Source organism: Embiotoca jacksoni, unplaced genomic scaffold (genome assembly GCF_022577435.1).
Source record: "Embiotoca jacksoni isolate LCO1_2020_lvr unplaced genomic scaffold, fEmbJac1.0.p SCAF_118, whole genome shotgun sequence".
NCBI lineage: Eukaryota > Metazoa > Chordata > Actinopteri > Embiotocidae > Embiotoca > Embiotoca jacksoni.
In genome coordinates, this window is record NW_027185250.1 from 133,525 (window position 1) to 147,275 (window position 13,751).

General features: G+C 45.5%; 1 protein-coding gene across 2 annotated transcripts; it reads right to left on the minus strand.

The window, feature by feature from the left end:
- Positions 1–485: 485 nt before the first annotated feature.
- On the minus strand, positions 486–12,798 carry arrb2a (arrestin, beta 2a). Of its 2 annotated transcripts, none has more exons than XM_069143965.1 (16): positions 12,583–12,798; positions 9,510–9,540; positions 7,832–7,892; positions 7,630–7,674; positions 7,107–7,204; positions 6,875–6,973; positions 5,932–5,991; positions 5,531–5,598; positions 5,213–5,348; positions 4,809–4,893; positions 4,583–4,655; positions 3,770–3,907; positions 3,605–3,688; positions 3,227–3,303; positions 2,952–3,006; positions 486–2,732 (listed from the first exon to the last, which is right to left on the minus strand). In XM_069143965.1, exons 1-16 carry the CDS (start codon positions 12,603–12,605, stop codon positions 2,645–2,647), a joined length of 1,221 nt encoding a protein of 406 aa, XP_069000066.1. In that variant the 5' UTR covers positions 12,606–12,798; the 3' UTR covers positions 486–2,644. The 2 variants fall into 2 exon arrangements, with proteins under 2 accessions (XP_069000066.1, XP_069000065.1); XM_069143964.1 differs by having other exon boundaries at positions 486–2,735.
- Positions 12,799–13,751: the final 953 nt, after the last annotated feature.

Consider the following 13,751-nt stretch of genomic DNA (forward strand, 5'->3'; position numbering starts at 1 on the left):
AAAGAAAAGTTTGCTCTACAAAAAAACTGGTAAATAAAGGAATTAGTCTTATTTGGAAAATAATTTTTAATTGAAAAAAAAAAAAAAAAAAAATTTTTTTTTTTTTTTTTTTTAGAAAGAAACAAAAATATCCCAATAACATTTAACATGTTTTTTTTTAGTTTTTTTTTTTACCAGAATAGTCAGTTTGAAATTTTTTACTTATAAAAGTTAATTTCACTAATAAAGCTTCAGTTTTACGAGAATTTTCCAAGGAAGTCAGAATGTTATAATTTTTAATTTAAAATCCGACGGTTGAAGTTCGAACTTGTTCAGAACTGAAAGGAGCAACCTTTTTCTTTTTTTTTCTCCAAGTTTCTTTAGTTTTTTTTTCTCATAGTTAAAATTGAATATTTTTATACTCCAAAATTAGAATTTAGTTTGAGTATGAAGATGTAGAAAGATGCTGATTGATCACTGATCGATCACTGGCAGATATGATTGGCTTTTCCTTTTTTTTTTTTTTTTTTTTTTACAAATAATGTTGCAAATTCTTTTATTTTTAACCGCAGTAATAATTCTAATAATAAAAATGGCAATTGAGTCATTTGGAAGCAGCGAAGTCTGGAAGGCACGAAGATGCAGCGAAGCGTTTCTAAATCAGATGCAGCTTCACATAAAAACTAAATATATTCCAACAAAGTGAATTTGTGACGATAAACCGAAGAACTCGAGTGTTTCCCTTCAACAAGACGACGAGGACAGTTCGATGGTTTCAACTCGGCGCCATCGAGTCGCAGACGAATAAAAACACGGTAGAAACAGAATTTAACTTCATGACTGACCAGAAAACTTTGAATCGATCAATCAGAGAAACCCGATCAGTTGAAAAGCTGTCGAGTGACCGGAGGTGAAGAAACGATTCCAGCGTGATCAGAGTTCGTGATCCCAGCGAACGCTTCACGCTTTTCTTAAAGTGATTCCACATTAATAATTCAAAAATAAAATAAAAGTGGAATTTAAGGAAAAAAGGTTTAGTTTAAACGTGACTTTGTGTTTCTGACACTTCGTTAATAACGTGAGAAAAGAATTCGTAACGTCTGGACATCAGCGATGATCCTTCTTCCAACGTGACACCAGCTAACAGAGACGCAACGAAAACGTGGTGAAAATACGTTTTCATGTCAAAAAAATTCACGAAAAGACAAAAACCAAACAGAGAACTTCAGTCTGAACACAAAATGTTCCACTAAATATCTCAAATCTACTCGTGGTGAACTCGACTATTCAGACTTAAATAAGAAATTCACGTAAACACATCGTCTGACTTCATCTTATTGAACTTCTTAAGTTTTGTTTGTGACATTAAACTGTAACTAAACATCATTCATGTCACTCAGTTATGAGTTTAAAGTAATTTTAGTTTCTTTGTTAATGTTGACGTCACATCTCCAAATAACGTAGCTCAATATTCATTCCTTCATGTAACTGTCAGAAAGGCCACTAGAGGGCAGCGTTAGACCCTTTTGTACAAACTTAGACGTCGAGTTTAATAAATGAGGATAATTATTAGTGAACGATCTTCAACGGGAACAAAAGGAAGAACTGAAACGAACAGGAAGCAGATCGACTTTAATGTAACCTGCTTAAATTCAGACGTCATATTTCACCTCAATAATCTTTGTTTTCGTCTCGTTTTAATGTTTCATCGAAACGCGTCGGCCTGCTGATGTTCAGAGCTGCAGATCGTGAACTCATTAATGAGCTGCAGGTCGGTTCTGTTCATATTTAGTGGAAATGTCCCTTTAACTGCAGGAGCTCCCGTCTGCAGTGCATCATGGGAGTTCAGATGCACATCACTGATCACTGAGACTTCAAATCAGACAGATTCTCAGGGGACTTCTGAACTGTGTCTCTGGATGTTTATTACAGAGCAAGTTTAGCCCCGCCTCCTCTGACCATTTGGTTTTTATCTTTTCACGAAGTTTGTTGACAGTGAGAAAGACCCCCCCCACCGGACGTCCCTCCACAATAAGAGTGAAATGAAGAGAAGCTGGAACGGTTGTGGAAACTAAGCGTGCAGCAGACGGGCGGGACCGGCGCCGGAGAGAGAGGATGCTGGTGAAATCGAACTTCCTGTAAGACTTCTGTGAGTGTGTTTCCTCTCGTTGCAGCCGCGATGATAAAAAGCTTCTACACACATTTTATCTCTTCTAGTTTCAAATATATAATCTGTTTTTACAGGAAGTGACCGTCGGCGAGGGAAACATTCAGACATTTCAAAGTAAAAGAGGACGAACGCTGCTGCAGCTTCCTGCACGCCTTTCACATTAAACCTTGGAACAAGCTCCGCCCACACCCGAACGTCGCGGCCGCAGAGACAGAAGCTGCGGAGGTTTCCGTCTCCAGCGCTAACGTCTGTCCTGCAGCTGCTCCACGTTCAGTTTTCATCCTTCAGCGAAAAGAGAAACAGAGAAGATGGCGGCGTGACGAATGGCTGAAGCAAGAGAGGAAGAACACCTCCGTCCTAACGCCTCATCCACCCCTCCACTGGGGAATGTAACGCACGTGTGTGTGTGTGTGTGTGTGTGTGTGTGTGTGTGTGTGTGTGTGTGTGTGTGTGTGTGTGTGTGGCGGTCGAAGCGAGCGGATGAAGTCGGCGATCCTAGCAGTCCTCGTCCTTGTCGTCCACGACGCCTTTAAGCCGCAGGCGGGCGAAGTCCTCGAAGACGAAGTCGTCGTCCTGGGAGACGCTGCTGAGGACGAAGAGGGAGGAAGACGAAGAGCGATGATTGATCCGTGTAAGGGACTTTTATGATGTCAAACTTTCAGCAGAGCTTCGCTTGAGTCTGTAAATTGTTGTGACTTCCTGGAGAGACTGACAACACTTTTATTTTGAAAATCAATAAATGGTTTCCTGTTGCTGCTGTCAGTCAAAATCAATCAACGATCAATAAAGATTAGAAACTCACTTTGTGTCGAACTCTATCAAGTTGGTGTCGATGGGCGGGTCCATCTCTGGCACAGCTGTAACACACACACACACACACACACACACACACAATGAAGCATGTTACACTGTTGTTTCCATGGAAACTGCCTCTCATCTCCATGGAAACTCATGATACAGAAGTGAAAGATACAGAGAGGAAGGAAAGAGGCTGACAGAGTTTGTGTGTGTGTGTGCGTTGTGTGTGTGTGTGTGTGTGTGTGTGTGTGTGTGTGTGTGTGTGTGTGCGCGTATCACCTGACTGTGGGCGGGACAGCGGCGGTTCCACAGGTTTAGGGTGCATGAGGATGAAGGGCAGCTCGACTGACACGTCTCTGAAACACACAAACACACTTTGATTAACTTCCAGATTAAAACAAACAATTTGATCCAGTTTATTGGAACGTTTCACTTGTTTCAACAGGATTTAAACCAGTTTGTTTAAAATCAGTTTAAATGTGATTCAAACTGGTTTCAACTCCCTTTAATCTTAAAACATTATGAACCAGTTCATTATTAATCATAAGTGTGTTCAAATAAATCTAACTTCATTTAAATCAGCCTCACGTGTTTAAACAGGAACATGTTTAAATGTGTCTGTGTGTGTGTGTGTGTGTGTGTGTGTGAGTGTTGTACCCTCCACGTGACACCACCAGCTTCACTTTGACTCTGTAGGACACCAGGATCCCCAGAACCTCCTTGTTGGTGACGTCCTTCACACTGAAACACAGAGCAGAGGTCATGTGACCGCCCCGACACACCTGTCCGCTGCACACGTGTGTGTGTGTGTGTGTGTGTTACATTGTGGACGAGGCCAGGTTGGTGTCTTCATGTTTGAGTTTCCCGTCCAGAGCCAGTCCTCTCTTCTCTCTGTTCTTGTCGAGCGTTGGGGTCAGAGTGTACACCTTACAGAAGGTGGAGCTGGACGACACCTGGTCGCTGTGGAGACCACATGCGGCTGTCAATCAAACTATCCAGGTAAGCCCCACCCCTACCTCAGATCAGTTAGTTCAAATGTATGTGCTGAGTGATAATTTAATACTTTTACTTAATACTTATCACAGGACATCTGGTTTGAAACCAGTTTGCACCCGCTGTGAACAAGTTTAAACCAGTTTAAACCTGCTGTAAACCAGTTTAAACCGGTTTCCGCCTGCTGTAAACCGGTTTCCGCCTGCTGTAAACCGGTTTCCGCCTGCTGTAAACGAGTTTTAAACCGGTTTCCGCCTGCTGTAAACCGGTTTCCGCCTGCTGTAAACGAGTGTAAACCGGTTTACAACCGCTGTAAACCAGTTTAAACGAGTTTACACCTGATGTAAATGAGTTTATACCTGCTGTAAACCAGTTTATGCATGCTGTAAACCAGTTTATGCCTGCTGTAAACCAGTTTATGCCTGCTGTAAACCAGTTTATGCCTGCTGTAAACCAGTTTAAACCGGTTTCCGCCTGCTGTAAACGAGTGTAAACCGGTTTAAACCCGCTGTAAACCAGTTTAAACCAGTTTACACCTGGTGTAAATGAGTTTGTACCTGCTGTAAACCAGTTTATACCTGCTGTAAACCAGTTTAAAGTAGTTTGTCTGCTGTTCAAACAGGAGGATGTGACTGGACTTACTCTGCCTCCAGCTGGGCCACTGGACATTTATACTGGGCAGTACTGAACAGACAGATGTCTGCATACTGACGCACTGAAGGGACACAAAGACAGCAGACGGTTACTGTCAGATTAAAGTACGTTTTATAGAAGGAGAACCGAGTTTAAAGATTTTAAAGGTCCCTATAACAGCATGAGGAGGACAGAAAAATATCAACAGGAAATACAGAGAGAAGAAGAGACGTACCGGAGATCTTGACTCTCTTGACGGTCTTCGTGGAGTTGTTGGTGACGTGAACGTTGACGCTGATTGGCTCCCCGTGGTAATACAGCTACACGCAATGCATCATGTGAGAGAGACGCTTGTTACTAACACATTTTCATGATTATCAAACAGTAGAGGCGACTGACGTCTGATTCCGTTTTAAATACTGCATAGAAAGTGTGTAGTGCCCAACATAGGGACGGCGCCCCCCCCGTGGGTCACCAGATAAATTTGAAGGGTCCTGACATGATTAAAGGATCATTCCTGTTTATTTCAGCTGAGGTGTTTTTATTAATGTGTCTGAGGATCGGGATGAAGTTAATGATCCTTTAAACTGACACAGAAGAACAAGATTGGTGTTCAGGCGTGCTGGTGTTCAGGTGTACCTCTTTGTCCAGAGAGGCCTCCAGGTGCAGGGATCTGTCCGACATCAAGAAGCTGCGGGTGGTCTCCACCATGGGCTGAGGACCCGGTTTCTCCGGAGCGTACTGAACCTTCCGGATCACCAGACGCACCGAGTTCCTGCACAAAAGACAGATCTGAGATTCCAGCTTCCTGTCTGATGGGTTTACAAAATAAAAGCCCCAGCTGCAGTGTGCTGAGGCTGAAGGAATAAAAGGAGTGTCACCTCCCTTTAACGTGTTCCTGTCAGTCCCCTGAGTCTTCAGAAAGCTGGTAAACCAGCCTCCTGCAGTTGAACTCACCTCTTGTGGATCTTCTCTTCTATCGACTTGGCACAGAAAGCTCTGATCTCGAAATCAACGCCGCAGGCCTGCAGAGGCGGAGGGTCAACACGGACGTCTTACTTTCAGGGAGATGGTTTACAGGGAGGATCACAGCTGTTTCTCTCATCACAGATCATCTTACAGGAAGTGGTTGTGACGAACTTCACGTGTTGGTTGTGACCACACAGACAGAGATTCATCAACAGAGAAGAAGCTTCATTCACCTCAAACCTCCAACTGACTCCAGCTTTTATTTATACACTTCCTGACATAGACTCGACTCCTCCTCCTCCTAATCCTGACTTTGATGAATGATGGAAGCTGTCTTTCAGCAGGTGAGGACAGGTGATTATTAACAAGTGTGTGTGTGTGTGTGTTACCTTCCCAGTGTCCTCTGGTCCGGGCTGTAAAGTGACTGAACAGGGGAGGTTCTGAGGAATCTATACCAGAAGAAGAGAGAAACTCTGTTTATTCAGCAGTAAACTTTAACCTTTAACCCCACAAACTGCCTGAGTGATTTATTTGAAATAAAAGTCTCCATATGACATCATGAGGCATTAAACCAGCCGATCTGCAGGCCTGTTTGAATCTCACTGCATTTGAAGAACCAGGAAGTTCAGTTTAATTAGTCCAATCAGAGACTTCCTGAGTTCCTCGGAAGGTTTGTGACATCTTGGTACGGTTCGCTGCCATGGAAACGACCCACATTTCTACCCCTGTCTGTGACCACATCAAACCCAACAGGAAGTCCAGGTCTATTTCTCAGTGGTCTTAAACATGATGAGAAAAGTCTGACTGGTCTTGATGATACAGACAAGCTGAAGCTAAAAGATCAACTGATCCTTCTGTAAATATTAACATTTGATTTAAAGTTGTTAAATGATACTCTGCTAAAATAGGCTATTTAGCTGTTAACATGATCTGGTAATAACAGTTTTAAATTCTGTTAAACAGGAAAAAAAATGAAAAAGTAGCTTCAGTGACGTCTCTGCAGTTTGATTTTTACCTCCTCGTTAATATCTTTTTCTGAAAAAGATAAAAGAAATTTAAATATTCTCGATGTGACTGCACAGGTCAAAATGAGAATCTGAATCTATCTGGGCGGGTCTTACTCTATGAGGGCGGGTCTTACTCTACGAGGGCGGGTCTTAACTCTACGAGGGCGGGTCTTAACTCTACGAGGGCGGGTCTTAACTCTACGAGGGCGGGTCTTAACTCTACGAGGGCGGCTCTTACGCCACGTGGTCGAAACCTGACATTGCAGCCTGTTTCTATGTATCCAGGATGCAGCGTAGCTCCGCCGCCTGAGGTCCAGGGACTCACCGTGAAGTAGAAGGGGTGTGCGTGCTGGCCGAGCTTCTTCAGCAGCCTCTCCTGCAGCCGGCTGTTGGGCTTCTTCTCCTCCGGCACCGGAGGGAAGGCCTGCGGTGACGGACAGGTGAGGACATCCTGTTAGCTTCAGGGAGGTTGGAACAAATTCTGCTTCACGTCTGTCAGTGTTTGAATTTTCACTGAATACTACGTTGTATTCAGAGGTTTAGTGGGCGGAGCTTACCTGGAAGGTGGAGATGTAGAGGTCCTTCCGGAAAGACAGACCGAGCACATCCAGGTCCTCACGGCCGTATCGAAAAGCACAGGTCAGCGTGACGAAGACTGGGGGGGGGGGGGGGGGAATTTAAACGATGTAAAGAAAATTAAGTGAATTAAAAACAGAACTTCTTTAATGAAGCTGAACTAAATCGAGTTTAAAATAATGTGAGTTTGAACGGTCTGAATGTGATTTCATCTAAAAACTGATTCCAATAATTCATCAAAACTTCATAAAGATGTTGTTAAAGTTAAAGAAGTAAATAAAAAGAGGAAGAGTTGAATGAACCATGTTGAAACTAACTGAAATTAGTTTCACAACGAAGAGATAAAAAGAGGAAGAAGATAAAACTCAGGGATGGACTTTCAAAATAAAATCAGGATCATTCTGAACACATGAAAGAGGTTCGACCTCCAGAGGGCGCCGTCATCTCATCTTCATCACTAAGAACTCTGACCCCCGAGGGGGCGGAGCTCCAGCAGCTGCCTACCTTTCCTGTCCTTCAGGTACTCGGGGTCGACCAGGATGACTCCATCTGTGGGTGGGAAGAAGACAAAGCTGAGTAGGCACAAATGTAGCACCTGGACACTGGACACACCTGCAGCGTGTTTTACACTTGCACCTCACACACTGTTCTTTCAAAATAATAGCTCAGGCAGGAACACTTCCTGGTTTCAGATGGTCCGACTCACCTACGGGGTCCACGTGGTCCAGGTGATCCACGAAGTCTCTCTTTCCCAGGTAAACTGTCACCTGCAGAGCGACCACAAGCACCCGTTAGTTCACATGTTCCATCAAATCACACATTATTGATCCAATATTCAGGACAGACTTTAGATCAACACGTATCAAACATTTGATTTATTTTAACCTTCTGAACGTCACCACCTGTCGGCAGCTTTACTTCAAAATTCAACATTTAAACCATATAAACAGAAACTACTGTCATGTTTTCAAATGTCCCACGGTCCTTGAACTAATCATGAGCAGCAAAACCCTTCGTTAAAATTTACGATGTCATTTGTGGGGTTTTAAGTGAGATTTTGCTGATTTTAAAAAGGAATTTATTTTTTCTTCTGTGATATCTGATGTTTGTTTGTTGGAGCTCTTCCAGCTGTCAGTCATGTTGCTGCTGTTTCCATGGAGACCTGCTGCATCGATCAACGAGCCCGTAGGAGAAAGTGAACTGATCGGAGTTCAGGGTTAAACAGGAAGTCAGAGCTCGAAGAGTTAAAACCTCCTGAGCTGCTGTTTTACATATGACTGACAGCTCAACAAACAAACACTGTGTGTGTGTGTGTGTGTGTGTGTGTGTGTGTGTGTGTGTGTGTGTGTGTGTCCAGGTGATGTTTATTGAAGTCACTCTCAGGTCGTTGTAATAAATTATGCAAATAAAAGGCAAATGTTGTATTATTTGACTGGCGGAAGCCTGCAGGCTGCTGCTGCTCTCCGAGTCTGCTGTTCACGTCAGTAAATCTCATGATCTGAGCGTGACTTCTGTGTGCAACATGAACATGCTAAAAACACGACAAACACATGTTTCATCTGAAAAACAGCAGCTGAGCCGGAATCAATCAGCGATGAACTGTGTTCACAGACGATGGTTTTCACAAGTGTTCCTGAGCCCATGCAGTGATTTCCACTCCAGAATAGTGTGTTTTTAATGCAGTGCTGCCTGAGGGCCCGAAGATCACCACCATCCAATATTGGTTTCCAGCCTTGTCCCTTGTGTTCAGAGATTTCTCCAGATTCTCTGAATCTTTTAATGATATTATGAACCGTAGACGATGAAATCCACTAATTCTTTGTAGTTTTACGTTGAGGAACATTATTCTTAGATTGTTGAACTATTTTCCAACACAGTCTTTCAGAGTGGTGAACCTCTCCCCATCTTCACTGGAGAGACTCTGTCTCTCTGAAATCATCTTTTATACCCAATCATGTTACTGATCTGTTGTCATGGTAACCTCATTAGTTGTCAGATGTTCCACCAGGTGTTTTTTTTTTAATCTTTACACAACTTTTCCATCTTTTGTTGATCCTGTCACAAGTTTTTTGAGACGCGTTTCTGCCATCAAATTCAAAATGAGCAGATATGTTAATAAAACAATAATATTTGATATGTTGTCTTCGGTCTCGTAAACTGAACATGAGTGCAGTGGAAAGTTTCAGCTGTTTTTTCTTCGCTGCATTCAGACTGTTTATGTGTGAAATATTAGATTTTCTTGTTCTGCTGTTTACGTGATGAAGACGAGCGGCGCTGCATGTTTGAAACGTTGCAGATTAATGAAGCTCCTCTTCAACATGTTGTTCATTCGTCCTGCAGACGACAGACTGAAGAGCTCAAACCATAAACATCAGCTGACTCACCTTACAGTTGGGGCTGGACTTCTTGAAAACTCTGAGAGGAGGAAGAGGAGGAAGGAAGAGGAGAAACACTGTTAGTGGACTTTTAGAATAACGTCACAGCTTCCTGCTGAAATAACTCTGAGGGGAAGTGGTCGAGGCGGCAAACCCAGCGGGTATTATGGGATGTTTAACAGGGGCGGGTGGTGGCCGGGCCAGGGCAGCGGGGAGGGGCGGGGTTCACACATCAGTGAAGCTGCTGACAGTTTGTTCTCAGGAAAAGAATCATGTTACATTCAACATCATCAACGTTTTCCTGTTTCAAACACCTCCAGCAGTCTCTCCCACGGTACCTGAACGCAGCACGATCAATGTTATCAGGACGATCACTTCAGTATTGATCCTTTATGAAAAAACTGTCGAGGTTCTCAGCATCTGTGTGAAACAGTCACTTCCTGCAGCAGCCCACACAAACAGGAAGTAACAAACACAAACAAGAAGTAACGAGCACAGCTGATCCGAAGCAGCCAGCTGTCTGAGGCTCATGCTAACGCTAAACTAGCAGCTGCTAACAGTGCTAATGCTAACACTCTGCTCGGACCGGAACTTTATTTTGAAAGACTTCCTGCTCTGAGGAAGCTGAACTGACACCGACTACAGTCAACCTGTCACCATGGAGACCAGCTGTGTTATCAGTCCCTGTGAGGAGAGGCAGGTAACCATGGCTACAGCTGCTGCAGCTCAGAGTGAAACTGTTTAAAATCCTGTTTAATGCGATTCGTTCTTTGAGCCGCTGATGTGAACGATCAAACGATTCTCAACAACACGTCGGCTATCGATCGTAACCAGGGCGACGGAGAAGCATCACGTTTTGGTAGAAACAAATCCTGAATTAGACCGATATCAGAAACATTAAACGTGACGAAGGCTCACCTGCTCGTCTTCGTCAGGAGGGAATAAAGCAGGAAAACAGCGGCTGACGTAAACACGACTTCACGCTCGGCTGCGCCCGAACTCTCCCGACGGAGAAACGTGTCGCTGCAGCAGGTCTGCAGGACGGGGGCGGGGCTTCACCTGACAGGGGCGGGGCGTCACCTGACAGGGGCGGGGCTTCACAGAGCAGCTGCTCTTATGATCATCGATACTTCATCTACTCTTCAGAGTCTCATGACGGAAGGACAGACGTCAGGGAGCGTTTCCACCGTCAGCGGCCGGTGAGAGAACTCTGATCAATAAAACCTGAAGAGACGTTCAGGGTTCGAAGGGAAGCAGAGCTTCAGAACCTCCTCAGAGGTCAAACAAGAGCACGAAGTCGGCTTCAGGTTCGACACTTCAGAGGAAAGTTGAAGTTCATCTGAAGTCTGAACTTTTTCTTCTGTTTTCTGCAGTAGAGGGACGAGACCGCACGAGTCCACATGAGACCGCACGAGTCCACATGAGACCGCACGAGACCACAGGAGACCACACGAGTCCACAGGAGACCTGGTCCACATCTAAAACCACTTCAGACCCGGACTGGATCAGATCACCTGTTCGGACATGAAGCAGGATGATGAACAGGAAATAAAACATCTGTTTCTGATGGTTTTTGTGATTAAGCTCAGAGGTCCTGGGACGTCCTAAGCCTCACCGGAACATCAGCCAAAAACAAACCGGGCAGGAAGCGGTTCCTCCGTCCACCTGTCCGACAGCACACCTCATGACAAACACCCGGAACCGAGTCTGCGGTGCCCAAACCCCCCGAACCACCAGCAGGCCGACCACCAAACTCCATTCGATCATATCTGATTTTTAAAGCTTCTTTTTGTTTTCAACAGGAATAAACACGAATCTGTGTTTTACGATCAGTTCAACTCTGCAGTTAAAGTCCGCATCAACACCAAACAACAAAACGCACTTTAACCGGGAGAAAGCCCGAGTTTACCGGGTTGACCTCCGGACCTGTCTGTTATCGTCCGGAGGAAAACACCGCGGGGACTCCTGAATACAGCAAAGAACCGGAGTGAACAATAAAACAAGTGCACCCACAGCCGGTGAACATGAACAGCCGGTGAACATGAACAGCCGGTGAACATGAACAGCCGGTGAACATGAACAGCTGGTGAACATGAACAGTCGGTGAACAGCCGGTGAACATGAACAGTCGGTGAACAGCTGGTGAACATGAACAGCCGGTGAACAGTCGGTGAACATGAACAGTTGGTGAACATGAACAGTCGGTGAACAGCCGGTGAACATGAACAGTCGGTGAACATGAACAGTCGGTGAACAGCAACAGTCGGTGAACATGAACAGCCGGTGAACAGTCGGTGAACATGAACAGTCGGTGAACATGAACAGCCGGTGAACAGTCGGTGAACATGAACAGCCGGTGAACAGTCGGTGAACATGAACAGTCGGTGAACATGAACAGCCGGTGAACATGAACAGTCGGTGAACAGTCGGTGAACATGAACAGTCGGTGAACAGTCGGTGAACATGAACAGTCGGTGAACATGAACAGTCGGTGAACAGCCGGTGAACATGAACAGCCGGTGAACAGTCGGTGAACATGAACAGTCGGTGAACATGAACAGTCGGTGAACAGTCGGTGAACATGAACAGTCGGTGAACATGAACAGTCAGTGAACAGCTGGTGAACATGAACAGCCGGTGAACATGAACAGTCGGTGAACAGCTGGTGAACATGAACAGCCGGTGAACATGAACAGCCGGTGAACATGAACAGTCGGTGAACAGCCGGTGAACATGAACAGCCGGTGAACAGTCGGTGAACAGCTGGTGAACAGCTGGTGAACAGTCCGTCAGCTGTTTGTTAGATGTTGAACTGAAATCTAAGATTAGTGAACGGAGGCTGGAACGGCGGTTAGCTAACCCCACCCTGCTCAGCTAACTTCGCCTCCTGTGAACGAGGTCACCGTCTGGGGGGTCCGAGCACGAACCGGGGGTTCGCTCGGTGCCCTCCGGGGCTGCTTTTTTTCACGGAGCGGGTAAATGTGTGCCCCCCCCCCCCGGGCCACCAGCGCCGCTGCTAACGTTAGCAAAGTGCGTGAGAAGCGATGCTAACTAGCTGTTAGCTGCTGTAGCGTCGTCCTACCTGGTGCCCGCCTTGTCCCCCATCTCCTCGGCAGGCGGACGGCAGCAGGATCCCGACAAAATGCGGCCGGACTCGGTGCTGTGAGGACTTTAGAACCGGGAGCTTGATGAGGCAGCTGCGGTCAGCCGTCCATCCACATCGGCGCACAGATCACTACTTAGTATGCTAATTTAATTTAGCGCCGCCTCGGCTGCTCGAGAGCTTCCGGAAAGGCAGGAGCTCCCTGTGCGCGCGCGCGTGAGTGAGTGAGTGAGTGTGTGTCTGTTTGTGTGTGAGTGTGAGTGTGTGTGTTTGTGTGTGTCTGTTTGTGTGTGTGTGTGTCTGTTTGTGTGTGAGTGTGAGTGTGTGTGTTTGTGTGTGTCTGTTTGTGTGTGTGTTTGTGTGTGTGTCTGTTTGTGTGTGTGTGTGAGTGTGTGTCTGTTTGTGTGTGTGTGTGAGTGTGTGTCTGTTTGTGTGTGTGTGTGAGTGTGTGTGTTTGTGTGTGTCTGTTTGTGTGTGTGTGTGTCTGTTTGTGTGTGTGTTTGTGTGTGTGCGCGCGTGTCTGTTTGTGTGTGTGCGCGCGCGCGCGTGTGTGCGTGCGTGTGTGTGTGTGTGTGTGAGTGTGTGTGTGTGTCTGTGTGTGTGTGTGTGTGAGTGTGTGTGTTTGTGTGTGTCTGTTTGTGTGTGTGTGTGTCTGTTTGTGTGTGTGTGTCTGTTTGTGTGTGTGTGTGTCTGTTTGTGTGTGTGTGTTTGTGTGTCTGTTTGTTTGTGTGTGTGTCTGTTTGTGTGTGTGTGTTTGTGTGTGTGTCTGTTTGTGTGTGTGTGTTTGTGTGTGTCTGTTTGTTTGTGTGTGTGTCTGTTTGTGTGTGTGTGTGTCTGTTTGTGTGTGTCTGTTTGTTTGTGTGTGTGTCTGTTTGTGTGTGTGTGTCTGTTTGTGTGTGTGTGTGTCTGTTTGTGTCTGTTTGTTTGTGTGTGTGTCTGTTTGTGTGTGTGTGTGTCTGTTTGTGTGTGTGTTTGTGTGTGTGTCTGTTTGTGTGTGTGTGTGAGTGTGTGTCTGTTTGTGTGTGTGTGTGAGTGTGTGTCTGTTTGTGTGTGTGTGTGAGTGTGTGTCTGTTTGTGTGTGTGTGTGAGTGTGTGTGTTTGTGTGTGTCTGTTTGTGTGTGTGTGTGTCTGTTTGTGTGTGTGTTTGT

Coding starts and splice junctions, on each gene's coding strand:
- arrb2a (XM_069143964.1), bottom strand. CDS start 12,605: ATGGGGGACAAGGCGGGCACCAG. Junction 7,675..7,831: donor GGACCACGTGGACCCCGTAG/GTGAGTCGGACC, acceptor TCCCACCCACAG/ATGGAGTCATCCTGGTCGAC. Junction 5,599..5,931: donor GACCAGAGGACACTGGGAAG/GTAACACACACA, acceptor CCGCCTCTGCAG/GCCTGCGGCGTTGATTTCGA.